Source organism: Barbus barbus, assembly GCF_936440315.1.
Source record: "Barbus barbus genome assembly, chromosome: 25".
NCBI lineage: Eukaryota > Metazoa > Chordata > Actinopteri > Cypriniformes > Cyprinidae > Barbus > Barbus barbus.
Window position 1 is genome coordinate 435,581 of NC_136753.1, and position 20,718 is coordinate 456,298.

The window sequence follows — 20,718 nt, forward strand, 5'->3', positions numbered from 1 at the left end:
TCAATACTTACAATAGAGCATGAAACCATTGACCTGATCTCTCAATAATAAATAATTGTAGAACTTCAATTAAGAAGCAATTTGGCTTCATTTTTTTTCTGTGAAACATAACATGTGTCCCTGCAGCACAGAAGCAGTCATGAGTAACACAGGTATATCTGTAGCAATAGACAACAATACATTGTATGGATCAAAATTATACATTTCTCTTTTATGACAAAAATCATTAGGATATTAAGATCATGTTCCATGAAGATATTTAGTAAATTTCCTACCGTAAATATATCAAAACTTCATTTCTGATTAGTAATATGCATTGCTAAGAACTTCATTTGAACAACTTTAAAGGAGATTTTCTCAATATTTAGATTTTTTTGCACCCTCAGATTCCAGATTTTCTAATAGTTGTATCTCAGACAAATATTGTCCTATCATAACAAACCAAGCTTGATACGCAAAAATGGACTTTGGCGTGCATATGATACGTATCTACCCCACAACCCTAATCTACCCATCGTGAAGCATTTACACGACAAAGTCCAGTTTTGCGTATCAATACCACCAGTTTTAGTTTTTCTTTGGGGTACTATTTATACGCATTTTCATGAGATTGGGTTGAACAAACCATACATCAATGGAAAGCTTATTTATTCAGCTTTCAGATGATGTATACATCTCAATTTTAAAAAGAAATGGACCGTTACGACTGGTTTTGTGCTCCAGGGTCACATATAGGCCTACATGAAACATGTAAATGGAAATACATCCGCAGAGTGGTTATTCAAATTAATTTATTATAGTTTTTGTCATAGAATTTGTTATTTTTAATTTTTCTTCAAGGTTAACATATAGCCATTCATATACACAAAACAAAAAAGATAGTATAAACTCATTAAATGTACACGCTCCTTCTTAGCAGTGCAGGAGAGAATTCAGGAGATTCTCTTCTTTTCAAACACTTTTCTCACAGATACGTCCTTCGTCTGACTACAGCTATTAGAGAAATTATTCCATCTGTGAACCAGTATGAGAAACTCTCACACACACGCACACGCACGCACACACACACACACACACACACACACACACACACACACACACACAGAGAGAGAATGTGATTGGAGGAGAGTGTTCACACTGCAGCGCATATAAATTCAGATCACAGGGAAAGTTAAACCGGTTTGATTAGCGGAACAAAAACCCATACAGTGCGTCTATAATAGTGACAAACATGACAGAATGATCTTTGTGTTACAATATGAGGATCTCAGCGTCATATGCAAGATTACACATTACGATGAGAAGAAATGTTAACTTCACCCCAAAATATAATATATTAAAGCAGAACACACTGAATAAGTTACGCTTAAAGAAATCATAAAATGCAGTGCAGATGTGAACAGTTTGACAGCACAGGAGATGATTATTTCCTGAAGGATCGTGTGTTTGAGGAGCCCTGAGTGTGTTTGACCCTCAAACCATCGCATCTTCTTCAAACAGCTGATGAACGCTGTCAGGTATATATGCACTATATATGCACACATGTTTAATATCAGGTGTTGTAAGTGTGTGTCCATATGCCACATCATGATTAACGTCATCATTTCCTTTGATTTGTGGTGACACCTGCTCTTTTGTTCGTTCACGGTGTTATATGTTGATGCGCTGCCCACTAGGCTATCGGTGCAACTGACCTCTGGTGTTTTAAATCTGTTATGATTCATGAAGTGTATTCCAGCCCTTAAAGTCAGCAATTGGAATGAAGATTCACCCAATTCTAATTCATTCGATTATTTTTTTTCTATTGATTTCCCCCCAAATTTAAGTTATAGATCTTATTGTGAACAATTTTGCCCTTGCAATGTTTAATCGAAAAGTCTTTACTGACTAGTGATGTCTGCAGGATTCCTCCAATCATTTAGTAAACTCCGCCCCTGTAAACGCTCATCTGCATACAGGTATGAACGCCACGCCCACATACAAATAACCAATGCACAGCACCAAGTTCTGCTCTACATTTGTTCTTTTCCTGATAATTTGTACACTTGTATGTACGTCAAAATATAGAATAACCAGCTGAAACTCTCAAATCTCAATAGCACAAGAACATGTGCGTTTGCATACTGCGTGTTTCTGGCCAAGAAGCTTCACGAGTGACTTTCAGTATCATGTTTAAGATGAATAATACAGTGCGAGAGGACGGATGGAGGGATGATGTGGAGGAGAAGAATTTCTCTTCCCTCTGACAGACCGAGCTTCCCTTTTCAACACAGAAACAGGAGAGTAATAAATAAGATAAATAATGTAAACAGCAACAACATTTACAACAGCAAACAACACAAAGCAAAAAAGACAATAAGTCCAAAACAGCGAATGCTTGTTAACTGAGAGAGAGAGAGAGAGAGTCTGTGAGCTCCTGATCTACAGCCAAACCATCATTAAATCTCCTCTGAGCACCTGCTGTCACACAGGTTCAAATCAAATCAAATGCTCTTCTGAACTAAATGTGGCACGACGGTTATGGAAGGACGGATCTCATCCTGCGGATGTGAACTCAGATATGAGTTTGGCTCTCCTGTCTGTAAAATATGATGCCAACTCAAGAGGTCATTCATAAGGCCATTAATACAGATATTCCTGCACCTGTAGGCTGCTTGATATGCAGATATCACTGATTGTGATTCAGTAAGAATGAAACTCATTAATGCTGGCGTTTCAGGATAAGAATTCAATCGCCTCACCAGAGGTCACTGGAATAAAAGCTCAACATTCCGACTCTATTCCCATGTGGAATTCACACAGATCTGGAGATGCCATCTCTCATTTACTGTGCACACGAAGGTCAGGAGTGCACTGCAATCACAGTGGCATGAAGCACATCTGAGACCCTGGCGGATGAACACTATAAACGCTTGTGCACCTGTCTCTCTCTGCTGAGATCCGTTATGTCTTCAGACATCTAACGCTGTCTCTATCTTTAGCCTGTTTATAATGTGCTGCTGTTGGGACACAGAACAGCAGTCGGCGGCACGAACAGACCACATGGATGTGTGTAGTGTCACGGCCGAATGACCTTTTACCAGTGAGTAAGTCATTTGCGAGCATAAATTCACCCTTGACTACTGGTGATATATATTTCATCATGGCAGTATTTTAATTCCCCGGCGCACAGATTTTCTTATATCTGGAGACCTGTTTTTAGCAGCATGTCTGACAGAGAGATAATGTTCTCCGGAAGTGATTCCATGTTTACTGGAGTTTGTTTATGGCTGATCATTTTGGGGATTAAAGTCAACATGAAATGACATTCACAACCCATATGTGACCCTGCAGCACAGAAGCAGTCATGAGTAACACAGGTATATCTGTAGCAATAGACAACAATACATTGTATGGATCAAAATTATACATTTCTCTTTTATGACAAAAAATCATTAAGATATTAAGTAAAGATCATGTTCCATGAATATATTTCGTAAATGTCCTACCGTAAATATATCAAAACTTCATTTTTGATTAGTAATATGCATTGTTAAGAACTTCTTTTTGATTAGTAATATGCATTGCTAAGAACTTCATTTGAACAACTTTAAAGGAGATTTTCTCAATATTTAGATTTTTTTGCTCCCTCAGATTCCAGATTTTCAAATAGTTGTATCTCAGACAAATATTGTCCTATCATAACAAACCATACATCAATGGAAAGATTATTTATTCAGCTTCAGATGATGTATACATCTCAATTTAAAAACAGTTGACCCTTATGACTGGTTTTGTGGTTCAGGGTCACATTTTACTTTTATTTCTGGAATGAAATCTCGAGAATAAATGCAGGGTGGGACTTGATTTTTTGATCAGATGGTGTTGGTGGATTGATGATATCAGCTGTAATTCTTCAGAATATTAATGGTGAATCATTCACAATAAGACGGGAACATGAATTAAGAGAGTCAATGTTGATTTAATGTTGACTTTAACAGCGTCAGCAGAAAGAGAGTCAGTAAATGACAGAATTATCCTACAACAATCCCTGTCCAATCATCTGCAACTCTTCAGATCTCTGGTGCCGCTGTGTAAATGTAATTCTCCACGGATCTCTAATGTGATCAGATGGCTTCACAGCTCTGAGAACAGGGCATTTCCAGAACTGGATTTCATAAGAAACTGTTTCCTGCTCTAACTTAAAATTAAAACACGAGAGAGCCAAGAACAGCAAACACTACATGGCTCTGTTCCAAAACACAGTGAGCTGCATTGCTGATTAAGCATGATGCAACTACAACAAAAATACACATTAAACTGTTTATATCAATGCTTTTCTGTATTGAATACATTGCATTTATAATCAACAAGTATTTGTCCGATATCATGGATGTTTTTTTTTTTTTTTTTTTAAGTAGATTGTCTTAATGCATTCTAAGATCATGCTTTCTCTGAAATTTGTTTTAAATTTGGTCAAAAGAAGGTATCTTAGAAGGCAGCACATGATTTGAAACAACCTTTGTGTAGGGATGCAGCTGTGATGCCTTAAAGTGCTGCCTACGTAGGCATCTCACTAGTTTGGAACAGAGCCTCTGACTTATTTTTATCTGGCGTCTCCCCATTCTTGTGCACAGTATGAGTGGTTAGACTAAATATCTGACTTGAAAACAGCTCTTTTCCCAGCTTTAGGATGTTTTCCGCAAGGATTTCTCAAACAGGAAGCTCATTTGTGTTATCCGAGCGGACCTCTCTCACTCGGCACAATCTCACATATCAGCTCCATCAGAACCCAGCAGAGCTCAAACAAAGCTCTGTTTCTCTCGAATGGCCTCTTTCTTTCTCTCTCTAGTCCACAAACTCATTCAGAACAGCTCACAATGATACACAAAGATATTTTTCTGACCGAGGAAAAAGACGTTTGAGTTCGGAGGAATTTACAAGCTGTCAACAAACCCCAAAATGTGGCATTTGTGCAATGAGTTTTCTTATTTTGATTCTGAAGTGCAAGCAAGAAAGTCTGTGCACCAATGAAATTCAGTCTGATCGCACACACACACACACATACTCTCTCTCACACACACAGTCTTGTACAGTGAACACAGGAGGCGTCTATTGCAGTCTCTCAAAGAACACTGGAAATCATTGATGTAAACATCGACCAAAACAGAAAGGTTTGCTGTTGGTCTCTGCAAGGCCTGCATTCACATATTGGACGGTGTTGGATGTTGGGACCAATGAGAGAGAGAGAGAGGAAAGAAAGAAACAGGACGGTGTTCTCTTCTCTCCCTCTCTGTTCCCCTTCCTTACGGTCTTCAATCAAACCATCTTTGGCCCTCATTCTGCTCTATGCGCCTCCTAGGTAGGACTGCTTGGCGTAAGGGTTCTCCAACAAGTAGCGGTATTGATCGTAATGATCCAACATGTATTTGGGGGCATACATGTGCTCCTTAGGGTCCGATGGAGGGTATTCTTGGACGGAGCCATCGAACCAGCCCCCGGTTCGGATCAGCTCCCTTATATAGTTGAGATCGCGCTTGTCCTCGTAGTCACCCCAGCGAGGAAAGTCTCCGTTCTGGGCCGAAATGAGTTTGAAGTGAATTCCCTCTGGCGTGAAACACCAGGAGCAGTGCCAGCCTGCGAAATGGAACGGACTTCCAATCGACCACTGCACCAAGATGTGTCCGGTGTCGTTCTCGTACTTCCGGAATCCCGGCATGGTGTAGTACTCCCGCCGCCGGAGCCGAATCCCATCGTTGTCGTAGACGTCCCTCAGCATCCCGACAGTGCACCCCGACACCACCTCGAGGGAGCCCAGCTGCTTCCAGAAAAATCCATACAGGGACTTCCGCATGTGGATGGCAAAAGGCTCCGTCCAGCCATCGAAAAGCTTTAGGAAAAGGACTCCCTCCTGAGCCGGAATTTCGTCGGCATCGTTGATGAGAAAAACATCGTCAGGCCGCGAGCCCACGAGCCGCGCCATGCCGTCGCGAGTCAGAAATGTGCGCAGATAGTCGTCGGCGATCCATCCATCTTGTCGGCCGCCCTCTGGGAAATGATCCAGGAAAACGTACAGGATCTTGTGGCGCACATAATCGTACGTTCCGTTGAGCAGCAGATTCAGGAACCTCAGCGGACGCCTCTCTCCGTACGCCGTGAAGTTGGACTCGCACACGAAGAAGAGATCCACGGCCCGGAGGAGCTCGCGGAAGCGCACGTGCAACAAGTCAAACTCGTGGTTCACGTTTATGGCGTTTATGACGCGTCGAGGCGTCTCACGGGGGGTCAGTCTCTCTTTAGTGGGCAGATTGGAGTGGTACACCATAGTGGGCACTCCGCAGTATGGACCGTGCCAGCCCGGCCGACAAACACACTTCACAAGTCGCTTGCCGCGCTTGGCCTTCCCTCGAGAGGCTCCGGACTCCTCCACTGATTTCGCTGGAGTCTTCGAGTCATCAGGCTTCTGCAGGATTCTCCGCTGGCTGAGGCCAGCTACACTGGGTCTAGCTTTCAATGTCTCATCTTTAGGCGGAGCCACCTCCGTTCCCTGTCGGAAGCACAGAGCGCCTGCTTTGGTGCGGACGAAATAAGGGGAGCGATCATCCTGGAGGACGTGGGTGCGGCGGTGCAGGTCCCCCAGGAATTCCAGCGGGTCTGGAGTCGAGGCATGATGCGGCTGAAGCTTGTTCACCGCCACTCTGACCGCAGCGTCTCTCTGTGGGTCGGGCTTCTGGTTGGTCGGGCTGCTGGACTGCCAGGCGATCAAACCTCCCTTATGGACCTGATTAATGAAGAACAAGCCCCATGAGAAGACAGCAGAATATAGACACAAATTTCACTGACTCTTAGGCTGATGCTACATGGGGCAACTTTTTGAGCAATGTTGCCGATCAACATTAACATCAACAGGCCACCAGGTGAGACACACGGCCAACGACAGATCTAAAATATTCAGATAGAAATGGTCCAATACCTGGACCACTTGAATATTCAAAATGATATTATGTATATAATTATTTTATGCATTATATTATGTATTAGGGGTGGGGGAAAAAATCGATTAACATATGGATTGTGATTCAGTCTTCTAGCAATTTGCATCGATTTTCTAGTTAATATAATAATAATAATAACAACAACAACATGATGTTGTCAGAACAAAAAAGGCAGAACTCAACTGTGAGTGTGTATTTGGAAAGGCACGGAAAATGAATAACGTGTTCTACAGAGCCACTAACGGGACATGGTCAGCCGCTTGCTAGCTGTTGCCTGTTACATTTCAGTACAAACAATTTAACTTACCACATAAACAGAGTAAGGAGAGATGACTGATAGGGACGATGGCAAATGATTTGCAGATCCTGAGCGCCACTGACAAACATCTAATCTTAATTCAAGTTATATATATATAAAATGTGTGGTAAGTACTGCCGCTTCATAGATTTTTGATTTATTAGGAAGTTAATAGCTAATAGGAAACACTGATTTCTTGAGTCAGGATTATCCATACTATAGACTGGTGTGACAGAAGGGGGAGTGTTTGTTTGGTGCAGAAATCACACACAACTTCACAGAAGAGCAGCGCTGGTACCTCTGTAGTCCCTGAGCTCCTGCCCTGCGGATCTTCAGGTCTCTTCCACGGCTGCGGCGCTTCAGGTTCTTGTCTGGAGTCGAGCTCCAGGCCTCCTCCGGACAGCCTGTGGACCAGCGGTGGCCCTTCCTCTGGAGACGCGCTGGACAGCGGGGTGGTGCCCTCCTTCCAGAAGAAATCAGTGACCATGATGAAGGATTTGATGTTAGGGTAAGGTGCAGACAACTCCCTCAGCAGGGACACGTAGTGGAGAGCCTTGTAGTAATGCAGGAAGGAAATGACACACAGTCCCACCGTGCAAATCAAGAAAACCCTGTGACGTCTCATCTTCATCCTGAGATACAGAGAGATAAAACAGAAATCAGACTTAGATTTGGAAGAGAAATGATTACTGATGAACAATTCATATTCAAGTGCTAAATTCAGTGTGATGTTAGCTATGATTCCATCACCCTGTTTTTAAGCGCATTTTGAAGTATTGCATCAGAACCAAGTGATGGAAACGCCTGAACAAAAATCCACCCCTTAATTCGCAAAAAGAAAAAGAAGTGAAGTGACATTCAGCCAATGAGTGAAGATTGTATGCTCACTTGTGGTGGTTTTTGACTTTTGAGGGTTAATGCAAATAATGGGAGATGGAAATGCATTTGCCAAATAAATTCCTTCATGTGCATAAAAAAAAAGTCATGTGACTTTGCTCTATGGGATGGCAAAACCTGACTAATCAGTGGACCGATCTTGTGGCACAGCATCTGAAATGTTATAGTCATTCTAAAAGGCCTAAGCAGAGTCTGTCAAAGTATTGCTTACAGAACTGTCTTACACAACTGCTTTTGCAAACAGGAGACAACCGCTTTTGAAAGCAATAACCACATTTATTTTGTTTATGATACATTGTACGGGTCAAAATGATTGATTTTTCTTTTATGCCAAAAATATTTAGGATATTAAGTAAAGATCATGTTCCATGAAGATATTTTGTAAATTTCCTACCATAAATATTTCAAAATGTAATTTTTAATTAGTAATATGCATTGCTAAGAACTTCATTTGAACAACTTTAAAGGAGATTTTCTCAATATTTATATTTTTTTGCACCCTCAGATTCCAGATTTTCAAATATTGTCCTATAAGAGTGCCTCCCAAGACATCTTAAGTTTATTTGGAGTGCATAATAACTGCATCAGAAATATTAAAGTGCATTTTGTGGCATTTTCCTCACTGGAACACAGTATGTGATTGTAATGTAAAGTGCTCAGTGATCACGATTACATGATTAGTTTGTCCAAAATGCAGCAGCTAGAGTTCTTACTAGAAACAGGAAGTACGACCATATTAGCCCGGTTCTGTCAACACTGCACTGGCTTCCTATCAAACATCGTATAGATTTTAAAATCTTGTTAATTACTTATAAAGCCCTGAATGGTTTAGCACCTCAGTACTTGAGCGAGCTCTTATCACATTATAGTCCTCCAGGTCTGCTGCGTTCTCAAAACTCTGGCCATATCTGGGCAAATAAACAGATTTCCTGGACGCGGGAGCGGACCACAGACATGTCGTACAGGAAGAGGCCAGATTAGCAAAGCAGCTGTTAAATACCCAGCTAACCCAGTTAATGAGAGGAACAGAGCTGCGACGTGATTGGACAACCTGGTGAAACGCAGGAAACACTGCGGGGTTTGCAAGACACAAATAAACTGACGCATTATTGTGGGAAGATGAATAAAAAGAGCAACAACCGGCAGCCAAATTGGATTTAACACAATCAGACTCCTACACACACACACACACACACACACACACACACACACACACACACACACACACACACACACACACACACACAGTCAAATAGATTCACTCTGTGACTTTTCTCACTTCACAGCATTTCAAACCAGTCCAATGCAGCCTGGTTTTTCATTTTGTGATGGGTTATGGTAGATTTGGGTGGAACCGTGCAGTTAGACGGGGTGGTTATCACGCTCACATACAGAGAGAAACGACATGAAACAGAATTCAAGGGTCCTTAGATGCATTTTTTAAAAGTTAAAATAGTTTTAACATGAAATTGCATCCTAAAAACGCTCACAATCACAGATACGCATGTGATGACATCTACACATGCTTTACACCTTTGATTGTCAGTCTCTATGTCACTGGCTGTACACATGGACATGATCTGATTAGCCAGTTCATATATATATATATATATATATATATATATATATTATTTATTTATTTTTTTCCAGATTTTCATAGTATGCAAATTATAGCACTAATACGAATACAAGAACTAATAACGAAAGAGTTAAACTGGTGATATAAATATTTTGGGGTTGCACTTCCTTATTTCAACAAATGCCACGTAGGGTTGCCAAATAGTGCAGAATCTCTGGTCAGAATCCTGAAGGCCAGTTCATGTTTGTTTCATGTCTGCAGAAGCTCTTTGACCAAACACTGTTATTTAATAAAGATTTGACATAACAATGTGTGGAATATTAAAGATAAAACATCTACTGTCACATGATCACAGCAGATCTGCTGAGTCACATCTGACACCAGAGAGCAGTTGTGTCAGATTACACACACACACACAGAGAGAGAGAGAGAGAGAAAGACACACACACACACACATACATCTCTTGTGTGGAGTAAATCAGCTCATGTCTGTCTGTGTCTATCTCTCTCTGTCTCTGATACGATTTTGATTTTTCCACCAGTAGAAACAGGCTGCGGTCACATCAGGACAGTCACCGACTCGCCTTCTGGGACTGAGTTAGTCTCAGATCTACAGCACACACACACACACACACACACACACACACACACAGATCCTGTAGCAGGAATCAATCTTCACACTGCAGCTGGCTCCGCTTCAGTCCTGTGATCCAGCTGCAGGAGAGCGTTTCTTATTCTTTGTGAGCTTGTGTTCTTGAAGTCCAGCACAATACAGGCACGTTCATGGACATCAGCAAACATCTGCTCAGATATAAACACACAGACACTCGACAGCTCCACAAACATTATAAGAATTTATGTGAGTCAGGCAGATGATATTTGGCATATAAATGCACTAAACCACTGGGACCTTAGAAAAAAAAAAAAAGAAAGTTTTTCTGGGCCAAGATATATGTAGAATATATGCTAAATATACTGTATGCTGTAAACAGAATGGCTTTTTAAAATATAGAATATAGTATTTTGCCTAAACCTCGAAATGTGAAAATTTAGTAGATTAGATTGACAAAAAAATACATTTGCAATCTTAAAATGCATTTTGGTGAATGCAAAATCTAGTTTTACAAATATATTCACGAAGAAAATACATCTTTATAAACGGGCAAAAATATGAGAAATGTATGAAGTACCAAAAATTATTTTTTTGAATAAATATCTCTTATCTAACTAGCTATATATATATGTATCTATGTCATTGTTTTTTTGTTTGTTGTATTTTTATTTTACAACGTCACTTTCTGATCGCAGACGCCATGATATTTCAGATACCAGTAACAGAGGGAAATAAAAACAGCATCTATTCATATAAATGTACAAGAATATCAACACACACACACACACACACACACACACACACACACGTTTGTTTCTGTGAATTGTGGGGACTTTCCATAGACTTCTATTACTTGTATACCCTTTTATATCCCCTAACCCTAAACCTACCCCTTGCAGAAAACCTGTTACACTTTCAGATAAACATCATTCACTATTTTTAATCATTTTTTCCCCTCGGAGACCGCAGGCTGGTCCCCACAATGTCAAAAATTTCAGGTTTTACAGTCCTTGTGGGGACATTTAGTCACTCTCTCTCTCACACACACACACACACACACACACATTTCCAGCAGGTCACACCCTGTAAGAGACAGCAGTGTTTTTTGTGAGATAAGAGAGGAACGTGGCGCACTCTGAACTCTCACAAACACACAAAACCCAGCACACAGAGCAGAAACATACCTGACCAGTCAGTTTCAGATTAGATGGACAACAACTGGCAGTTTTCCTGAAGCCTCAGATGTTTCTCCTGAGAAAAAGCCTAACCTCACATGCATCTCCAGAGTTTCAGAAGAGAACATGAAGCGCCAGGGATTCACACACAGCTCAGTTTGTATAGGAATCTGCTGGTGATGCTTCTGCTTGATGAAAACGAGTGTAAATAGAGTTCACAATCATCACACCATCCGTCTGACGGACAACCCTCCTTCTCACTCAGAACTGCTGTATTTATAAAGCCCTGTTTACTATTGTTTGTTTCATTTTCTGAGATAACCTCAAATGTACCAGCATGGCAGAACCGAGTCAAAGAGGAAGATGTTATTTATTAAGAGTTACACCAACTGTGCAGTGATGTGAATCTTATGAATCCTGTCAAAAATATACATTATTTACCAATAAAAACCAGAAAAAAGGACAGTATTGTCACTGATGATTCTCATTACCGTAACACTGTTTTTGAGTACCATGACAAACGCTTAAACAATTTAAATACATAATTGTTTTGGCATTATGCTACAGAAAAAATATTTTATAATTTCAAAACAAATCCTGATGTTCCCAAAAGAGGCGTCATTTTGTTTATGCAAAATGAAACGTCTTATCATAATATGAATTATAATTTCTTAATATTCTTACTATGATCTTCTACATTCAGATCACACACTTCACAACACGAATGAAACACGATCTGCCATGAAGCTTTCATTTCCGTCATGAGAGTCTGTGTGAGGAAACACAACACAACACATTCACATTCAGTGTGTGTGTGCGTGTGAGTGAGTGAGTGTGTGTGTGAGAGTATGTGTGTGTGCGCGTGTGTGTGTGCGCGTGTGTGAGTGAGTGTGTGTGTGAGAGTATGTGTGTGTGCGCGTGTGTGTGTGTGTGTGAGAGAGTGTGTGTGTGTGAGTGTGTGTGTGTGTGTGTGTGTGTGTGTGTGTGTGTGTGTGTGAGAGAGTGTGTGTGTGTGAGTGAGTGAGTGTGTGTGTGAGAGTATGTGTGTGTGCGCGTGTGTGTGTGTGTGTGAGAGAGTGTGTGTGTGTGAGTGTGTGTGTGTGTGTGTGTGTGTGTGTGTGAGAGAGTGTGTGTGAGAGTATGTGTGTGTGCGCGTGTGTGTGTGTGTGTGAGAGTGTGTGTGTGTGTGAGTGTGTACGTGTGTGTGTTCAGGTGGACGTGTGGGTCAGAAAGCACTGTGTTGGACACACTCCCAAACAGGATCTGTTACCAAGCACTGAATTAATCAACTGATTAAACTCCATGAATTTTGAATAAGAGAACAGAATTCCTGAGAGACACAACCAGATGAGACGACCCCCCCCACACCCCACACACACACACACACACACACACACACACACACACACATGTTGGTTTTTGTGGTTTATGGGGACTCTCCATAGGCGTAATGGTTTTTATACTGAACAAACTGTGTGTGCTATTGCCCTACACCAACCCTACACCTAAACTTAGCCCTCACAGGAGACTTTGTGCATTTTTAGATCTTCAAAAAAACACCATTTAGTATGTTTTTTAAGCCTTTTGAATTACGGGGACATAGGCAGTGTCCTCATAAACCACCTTCATATTGTAATACCTCTGTCATACCCATGTCATTATACACATTTGTGTCCTCATAAACCACATAAACATGCACACACACACACACACTCACACACACTCAATCACTCTCACACATGCACACACACACACACACACTCACATCCTCATCTTCATTACTCAGCCATGAATCAAACACCTGTTTTCTGCGTTTACTCACAGTCGGCGTGTGTGAAGCACTGCTCTGTATCTGGAGGAAGTCAAAGCAAACGAGAGAAAGCCTTAGAACCAGCAACAACTCTGACAAACAACGAACATAACACACCTCCTGTGTGTGTAACCATCGATACAAAAACAAATTAGTCAGCTTTAAATTCCCTGAAAACCAGCATGTCACTGTCAGTGTACACATTTTGCATGCTATGAATTTACATTTTCTGAACACTGTGTTTGTGATGCAAAACTCATCGGCATGCTGTTCTGTGCTTTATACAGTGTTCTGAGAGGGATTAAGTGTTGCACTTGGTTGCTAGGGTGTTCTGGGTGGTTGCTAAGTGTCAGTGATCTTCTGGTCTGTAGATGTGCATCATTCATTGTGTGTCTGTGGGGCTTTTATGAGATCACAGTATCAGCACACACTCCTCACAGACTACCAGCCCTGATCTCCAGACAGCGTCTGTGACCCGTGTGTGTGTGTGTGTGTGTGTGTGTGTTCGTCTGGCAGAGTGAAGCACTCCACAGTATCCCGCTGCGTTACATATGTCACCATGGAAACGTACGTCACGCGTCATGTGTCACTGAAAGTGTGTCCAGAGCCAAACTCAGTCTTGGACAGTGTGTGTGTGTGTGTGTGTGTGTGCAGCACAATAGAGCTCATTCTCCAGCCTCTCTGTATCTGCTCGGTCCACACAAACACTGGTTGTGGAGCAAACACTCACATCAGATTCCACAGAAATCAAATCAAGCTTATTTTAGGAGCATTAGGATTTTTCTGCATTGTGGCATTATTTTCATGACGATTGAACACATTTTACCCCCAAACCGTCATGACTGCATTGACCCTGGACGTTTTGTTTGTGCTTCTAATTATTCTCAACAGTGATTTTCATTAAATTCTCATCATTATAACAGTGATTTGCTTATTTAAATTCACATAAATTAAAGTCATTAAAACAAACACCGTTAGTGGGTGTTTCTAAATACAGGCACTTTACTAAAATCAACTCTTTTCCAACAGACTTCCACTCGTTGGAACGGGATCATCACTTCTCAGATGAACTCTCTATAAATGAGATTTGAAACGTTTGGAATAAAACAAACTCTTTTACTAAGGATCATATCACAGGTGTCCTAAATACACACAATTAAACTCTCACAATTTCACACAGTTTGCACAACTGGACAAAAAACGAAAATATTCTGTTTACATAATATTCCCCTTGATCTCATCACACATCACGTCTTATCTTTTCATTTCACTGCCTCTTTCATAACTAACAGGGAACATTCTCATATTTGCCAACCTTGTTTTGTTAAATGTTAGTTAAAAGTTAAATGCAACCCTAACTCAAACAAATGTTAGGACAAACCGCTCCTAAAGTAATGTTTATGAAATGTTCTTATAACTTTATTAATATTTCATACACATTCACACAACGCTGAGAGAAATGTTCTGAGATCAATATTCTCTGAATGTCCTTATGATTTTATTTGGGCTTGATAAACGCTCTAAGAAACATGTTTGTAACGTTATAATCCCGACAGGGAGACTGGGCATGCTAGAAGGCAAAATAGCACAGTTGAGCACAATTAGATAACGATTATCTTAAGAAGTACTAAAGAATATATATTAAGTACAAAATGAGTGTGTGTAAATAGAGCACTGTAAGTACATTATGGAAGAGTGCTCAAATAAAGTGTATTTTACTGCAGCTAACAGAGTATTCTCAGAACGTTCTGGAACGGTTCTCTCGAGTTCTGAACAAATATTCCTGCAGTAATGTTAGCGGAACGTTTGTTTAGAGTTCTCTGGTCTTCAATAATGTTAGCACAGAAACCTTATTTATACATCATTTGTAGAATGTTTTAGTTGGACGTTCATTTAACATTTTTTTAAATGTTACAAGTTGTTTCAAAGAACAAGTCAAAAAGTAACATTCCCATAATATTTGCCAAATGATAAAATGGAACGTTCCCGTAATGTTTGTGTAACCAAGAAAAAACATTCTAAAAACCTTTTTACAAACAGGACATTTTGAACATTCAGAGGACATTTAGAAATAATGTTTTCATAACTTAATGGGAGCCACAGCAAGTTCATAGAACATATCTCTGTTGGCCGAGTAAACGGCTCTAAAGAGGAGCACAATAAAGCCACACATGATTACAGTCAAGCTTCTCTTGCATGTCCATCTCATATTATGTTCTAACAAGTCCTGACTCTGATAACTGACAGGAAACTCAGTTCTATTTCTGTTATAGCCCCGCCCACAGTCTGATCTGATTGGCTCAACACACTGAATGCATTCATATGTGCTGTGCTTGGCACTCAAACACACACACACACACACACACACACACACACACACACACACACACGTGTCTGTTATTACTCTAACTGGACTGGACAGGGTATCTCAGACAGCTCTGGGACAGGAAGCGGTCATCAGAGAGGAGGAAGCACACCACTGAAGAGTGTGTGTGTGTGTGTGTGTGTGTGTGTTTTTGCGGGACGATCCCCCCGCTGACGGAAAGCGAGTGGAACGTTCCGTCAGGAGTCGCTCGGCTTGCACTCAGAGGTCAGAAACAGGTCAGCACCATTTTGGCTGCAGTAGGTGTGTTCAGGACGCAGCTGTAAGGAGACACCGACACACACACACACACACACCGCTGCTTCTCAACATCTCCTCAAACACAACAATTAAACCATTCTGGACCAAAGAATCAAGGACAGCTGCATCGTCTATATCAAATGCATTATATTTGATTGTGTTCAGTAATACGTAACACTGAAGTTTACCGAATTCATTTGTGTTGGAATAAACAAATGATTTTTGTTGCATTAACTGCAAATGCATGGGTGGAATTTTAGTTCCCAGAATGCTGATTTGGAGCTGAAACGCTGAAAGTGTTATTTTCTGCATTAGTGAGTCGAGCTGTTAGTGTCTGGTGCTGGTCCTGGATGGGGATGCTGATGTGTTTGTGGCTGAGGTGAGGAACATGAGTGTGCTGCTTTGCTCGAGGACTGTAATTGTGCTCACGGCAGTGACAAACTGGAAGTTAAGATAAATGCATGCTGTTAAAAACTATTTCTTTAAAACATTAGTCAAATTATTCTCTTTAATTTTAATTTAGACAAAGAGATATTCACCCGAGAATTAAAATTATGCCATCATTTAGAATAGAAAGTATTGTGAAGAATGTTGATAACCAAACAGTTGCTGGTAGACATCGACTTCCATAGTATCTTTTTCCCATATTATGTAAGTCAATGGCTACCAGCAACTGTTTGGTCACCAACTTTCCTCAGAATAACTTCTATGTTCAACAGAAGAAAGAAACTCGTACGGGTTTGGAACGACTCGAGGAAGAGTTCATTATGACAGAACAGTTCATTTAAGAGGATTTTACTAAACCGAGTCAAATTTAATGTATTAATCATTTATCATTTAAATGTAATACTTTATTAATTATTTATAAACACTTTTTTTTTTTTAGGAGGAATAAAACAAGGAACTCACCAAAGAGGCAAAGAAACATGAGAAGTGCTCGTAATACAGGTTCAGACATTGTTTAGGACAGTACAAGCCAGAACAGGGAGAGATTCAGAGAAAGAGGAAGCATAGAATTATTTTTGTTTTGTTTTGCAGTTAAATGCTCACGGAAGTGATGAGTTCTCAGATGTCGCTTGAATATTGTCATGTTTTGGCATGTCAGATGAGGTTGGGAAGACCAAGAAACAGTGAACAAAAATGTTCTGGAAAGTGATTTTGTGCTTCACTGTGATTTAGAATCATTAAATGTTTCACCTGACATCATCTTCTAATGATAATCAAGCGTTTATTTTAAACAGTGGTAACTATGAACTCATAACAGCATCGGTCCCTCTTCCTCCTCATGGACTCAAATATGTGCGCCTTTGTGTTTATATGTTGAATTTGTTTGTGCATGAGAAGAAGTGTTGAGTTCTGAGCAAATATGAGTTCAGAAGATCGAGGAAAGTTTGATTTCTGATATGACTATTAATATAAGACAAGCAGAACTGATCATGAAAAGCACTCAAACACTAATCAAATGATAATTACATCCAGTGAGCGAGATCAGGAGCATCCATCAGACCTGGATCAGACCTCCATCACCAAACATCATTAAACTCTTCAGCAGATCCTGTGATCACACAGTCCTCCAAACGTTGACTTCAGCAGCTCGTGGTGTTTGTCTGTTATCTTACACACCATATGAGCTGAAGAAGACATGAGCCTCAACATCTGCTCACCGTGTGTTCAAACACACACACACACACACACACACACACACACACACGGCCGCTCTTCACATGTCATTGTGTTCTGATCTGTGCTGTAGGTCAGTCACCTGTGAGCCGAAACTCAATCCATATCATTACCTAGAAAACAACCGAGCAGAACCGGAACAGAGAATAAAGAACATCAGAAACAGACCTTCACCTCGACTAACATCAAACCCATCTGTCCTGCCAAAACCTGCCACAATTCAACCCAAAAACAGAAATATTAAAATATATTATATAAGAAATGAAGCCTGAGGATGATTAGGTTGGTTTGTTTTTCACATCATTTCCAAATTCTCATTATTGCAATGCAAACACTTAAATTTTAATATTTGAATGATCTTCTTTAAATCGTAGTCTCTGTACAGTATAATAATGTTGGCCTTAAATGTATAACATTGCTACATGGTATTTATTTTTTTGCATAATGAGAATCGAATGATAATCAGCTTTGAGTATAATGAGAATTTAGAAGAATAAAAGCTCCAAACTAAAACTACCCTGACGTTCAAGAACAGGAACGTACCACGTCATATTAACCTGTCAATCACAATCCAAATCATGCTAAAAACAGGCTTCACTTTCTTTATACAAAACATGATTTCTGAATTATCAGTCGTTCTTATCACATTTAGGCATCTGACGTGCTGTTTCCACACAGATCTGGAGTCAAACCGCATCAGAATCTGGATTGTACCTTCAGAGGCCTGCAGGGTTTCACCAATGTTTATATCACACAAGCGTGACGAGATGCAAAAGCCAGCTAAACCTTTACATTTGGTTGATAACAATCTGCAATATCAAACAACTCGTTCTGCAGACAAACCCACTTCAGATCTGCGCGGAAGCGAATCAACATCAGTAATATGAACAGCAGCTAAAAATAGCCTTCATTTTCTTTGCACTCAAAATATAATTTCTTATTTTTGGGGTTAATTATGAACCAGACGTTCATATCACATCTGATGTGATGTTTCCACACAGATCTGGAGTCAAACCGCATTAGAAACTGGATTGTATCTTTAGAGGCCTGCAGGGTAGCACCAACACAATGATTCAATTACAGAGGCTATTTAAATCATATTTACTCTCCTGGAGGGATATTTGGCTTTGATAACATAATCTGCAATATCAAACAGCTCGTTCTGCAGACAAACCCACATCAGATCTGAAGCGAATCCGCATCAGTAAAATTAACAACAGCAGCGAGTGCTCAATAATAAGACGCCCGTGATTTCGGCTCGTTTGACCGAGCAGATGCTGCACCCCATCCACCGATCCGTGTGTGTGTGAGAGAGTGTGTGAGAGTGTGTGTGTGTGTGTCTCACCCATCGCCTGACGCTCCTCTAGATGTTCATTGCGGATGGAGGCGCTGCGGTCGGTAAGGGTGGAGGTGAAAGCGAGGCTTTTGTTCGCATCGGAGCGGTCGGAGGCGTCGCGGAGCGCGGATGATGCTTCAGTGACGCTCCGCCGGTGATGCGGGAGGATCGCGCTCGCGTCGGGCGTCCGCGTTTAAATCCATCCTGCTGCGGAAGAAAGAGAAAATCGCTCTCGATGTGCGTCGACGCCTCGATCCCCGCTTGATCTCCGTTAACGGGAGCGCCGAGTCCGTCCGCGCTGCTTCTCTCTCGGTCTGTTTTTCTGCTGAAATGACGCTCTTCCGCCCAGCAGTGATCGGTGCATCCGTCGGTAACGTTACCGGGGGCGCAGAGACCCGCAGCTCCGCCCTCCGGACCACCGACACACACACACACACACACACACACACCAGCGGATCACTTCAGCATCATGCAGCTCTTCATCCTCCACACCAGCTCATTATTCATCATAAATCATCGCTGATTCATCCGTCAAACACTTTAATCATGTTTATATCAAAAGGCGATGAGATATGGTGCTCGTGAACGGCGTGGTTCGAGTATAAATGAACCGAGTAGGCTATATTTGACCAACTGAACAGAGCAGTAGACAAACTATTATCACATTAAATTAAGCTCGCTCGAAAAAAGCTTTTAAACGTTTAAATGTCTGCTATGTATTTTCACAGCTAAGTTATGAACAAACATTCTACCATAACTTTAATAGAACGTTCGGAGAACGTATCAGAACGTTAGCACAAAAACGTTATTTATGGAACGTTTTTCTGTAACATTTTATTTGGATCTCGTCTAATTTAGAGAACATTCTCACAATGCTCGCAAAAGAACACAGCTAACAAAGAAACACGGCTTTTAAACATTTCAAAAACTTGTTCATTTTTTTAAGAACTGTTAGAAATATTTTTTCCCATAACTAAATGGGATAGTTAGCAAAACGTTCTTAGAACATATATTTAGAACATATGAAATATACAAAAAATAAATAATAATAATCATTCTATATATATATAAAATTGTGACACAAGAAGTGATATAATTTGAAAGACTATTAAATTCATCGCATTCTATTTTCACAAGTTTTATGCAAATTGGTGTGTTGGCGACTTTCATCAACATCAGTCATTCAATCCTGTTACCAAAGTTATTGTAAGAAAAAATTATCTAACATTTTACAAAAATGGCAAGCCGTCATTGTCGATACATGAATAAACTGACAAACAATTTCCATAGGATTTTATCCAATAACAATAATCAGATTCTGACTGCTTTGAATGAAAAACACGAGTAATTGACACCAGGCCCAATCTGAGTTTCCACGATCATCTGCTGCTGTGTTTCTGTGTGAAACTAGATCAAATAAAGGAAGGACATGTGGAACAGACTTGATTTGCCTTGACTGGCCGGTGTGAAGAGATCACACAATTGTTATAAAGCTTTTCCATCAGGGTCTCTTGATGATGCATCATTACAGTCTCACGTGTTTTCCAGGAAAAGTACAACAAGGCTAAACTCTCCTCTTATAGCGCCACCTTGTGGTCAGTTCTAAGACCAACACTGGTGCAAGACGTCTTGATAATCAGACATGTCTGGCAGCTGAGATTAAAGGCATCTTTAGATTTTTTCCCCCCACACATTTTTCACATGATATATTTGTAAAAGTTCAATACAAGGAC

General features: G+C 40.6%; 1 protein-coding gene across 3 annotated transcripts; it reads right to left on the reverse strand.

Annotated features, from left to right (window-relative positions):
• Positions 1–779: 779 nt before the first annotated feature.
• LOC306845257 (beta-1,4-mannosyl-glycoprotein 4-beta-N-acetylglucosaminyltransferase-like) lies at positions 780–19,376 on the reverse strand. Of its 3 annotated transcripts, none has more exons than XM_079377947.1 (3): positions 18,995–19,376; positions 7,571–7,904; positions 780–6,760 (listed from the first exon to the last, which is right to left on the reverse strand). In XM_079377947.1, exons 2-3 carry the CDS (start codon positions 7,901–7,903, stop codon positions 5,327–5,329), a joined length of 1,767 nt encoding a protein of 588 aa, XP_079234073.1. In that variant the 5' UTR covers position 7,904; positions 18,995–19,376; the 3' UTR covers positions 780–5,326. The 3 variants fall into 3 exon arrangements, with proteins under 3 accessions (XP_079234073.1, XP_079234075.1, XP_079234074.1); XM_079377949.1 differs by lacking the exon at positions 18,995–19,376 and adding an exon at positions 12,221–12,349; XM_079377948.1 differs by lacking the exon at positions 18,995–19,376 and adding an exon at positions 11,546–11,789.
• Positions 19,377–20,718: the final 1,342 nt, after the last annotated feature.

What these genes read in the sequence shown, in the direction of transcription:
- LOC306845257 (XM_079377947.1), bottom strand. Translation starts at nt 7,903, where the DNA reads ATGAAGATGAGACGTCACAGGGTTTTCTTGATTTGCACGGTGGGACTG. An exon ending in GGAGCTCAGGGACTACAGAG is followed by an intron (nt 6,761 to 7,570) that starts GTACCAGCGCTG and finishes TTCATTAATCAG; the next exon opens with GTCCATAAGGGAGGTTTGAT.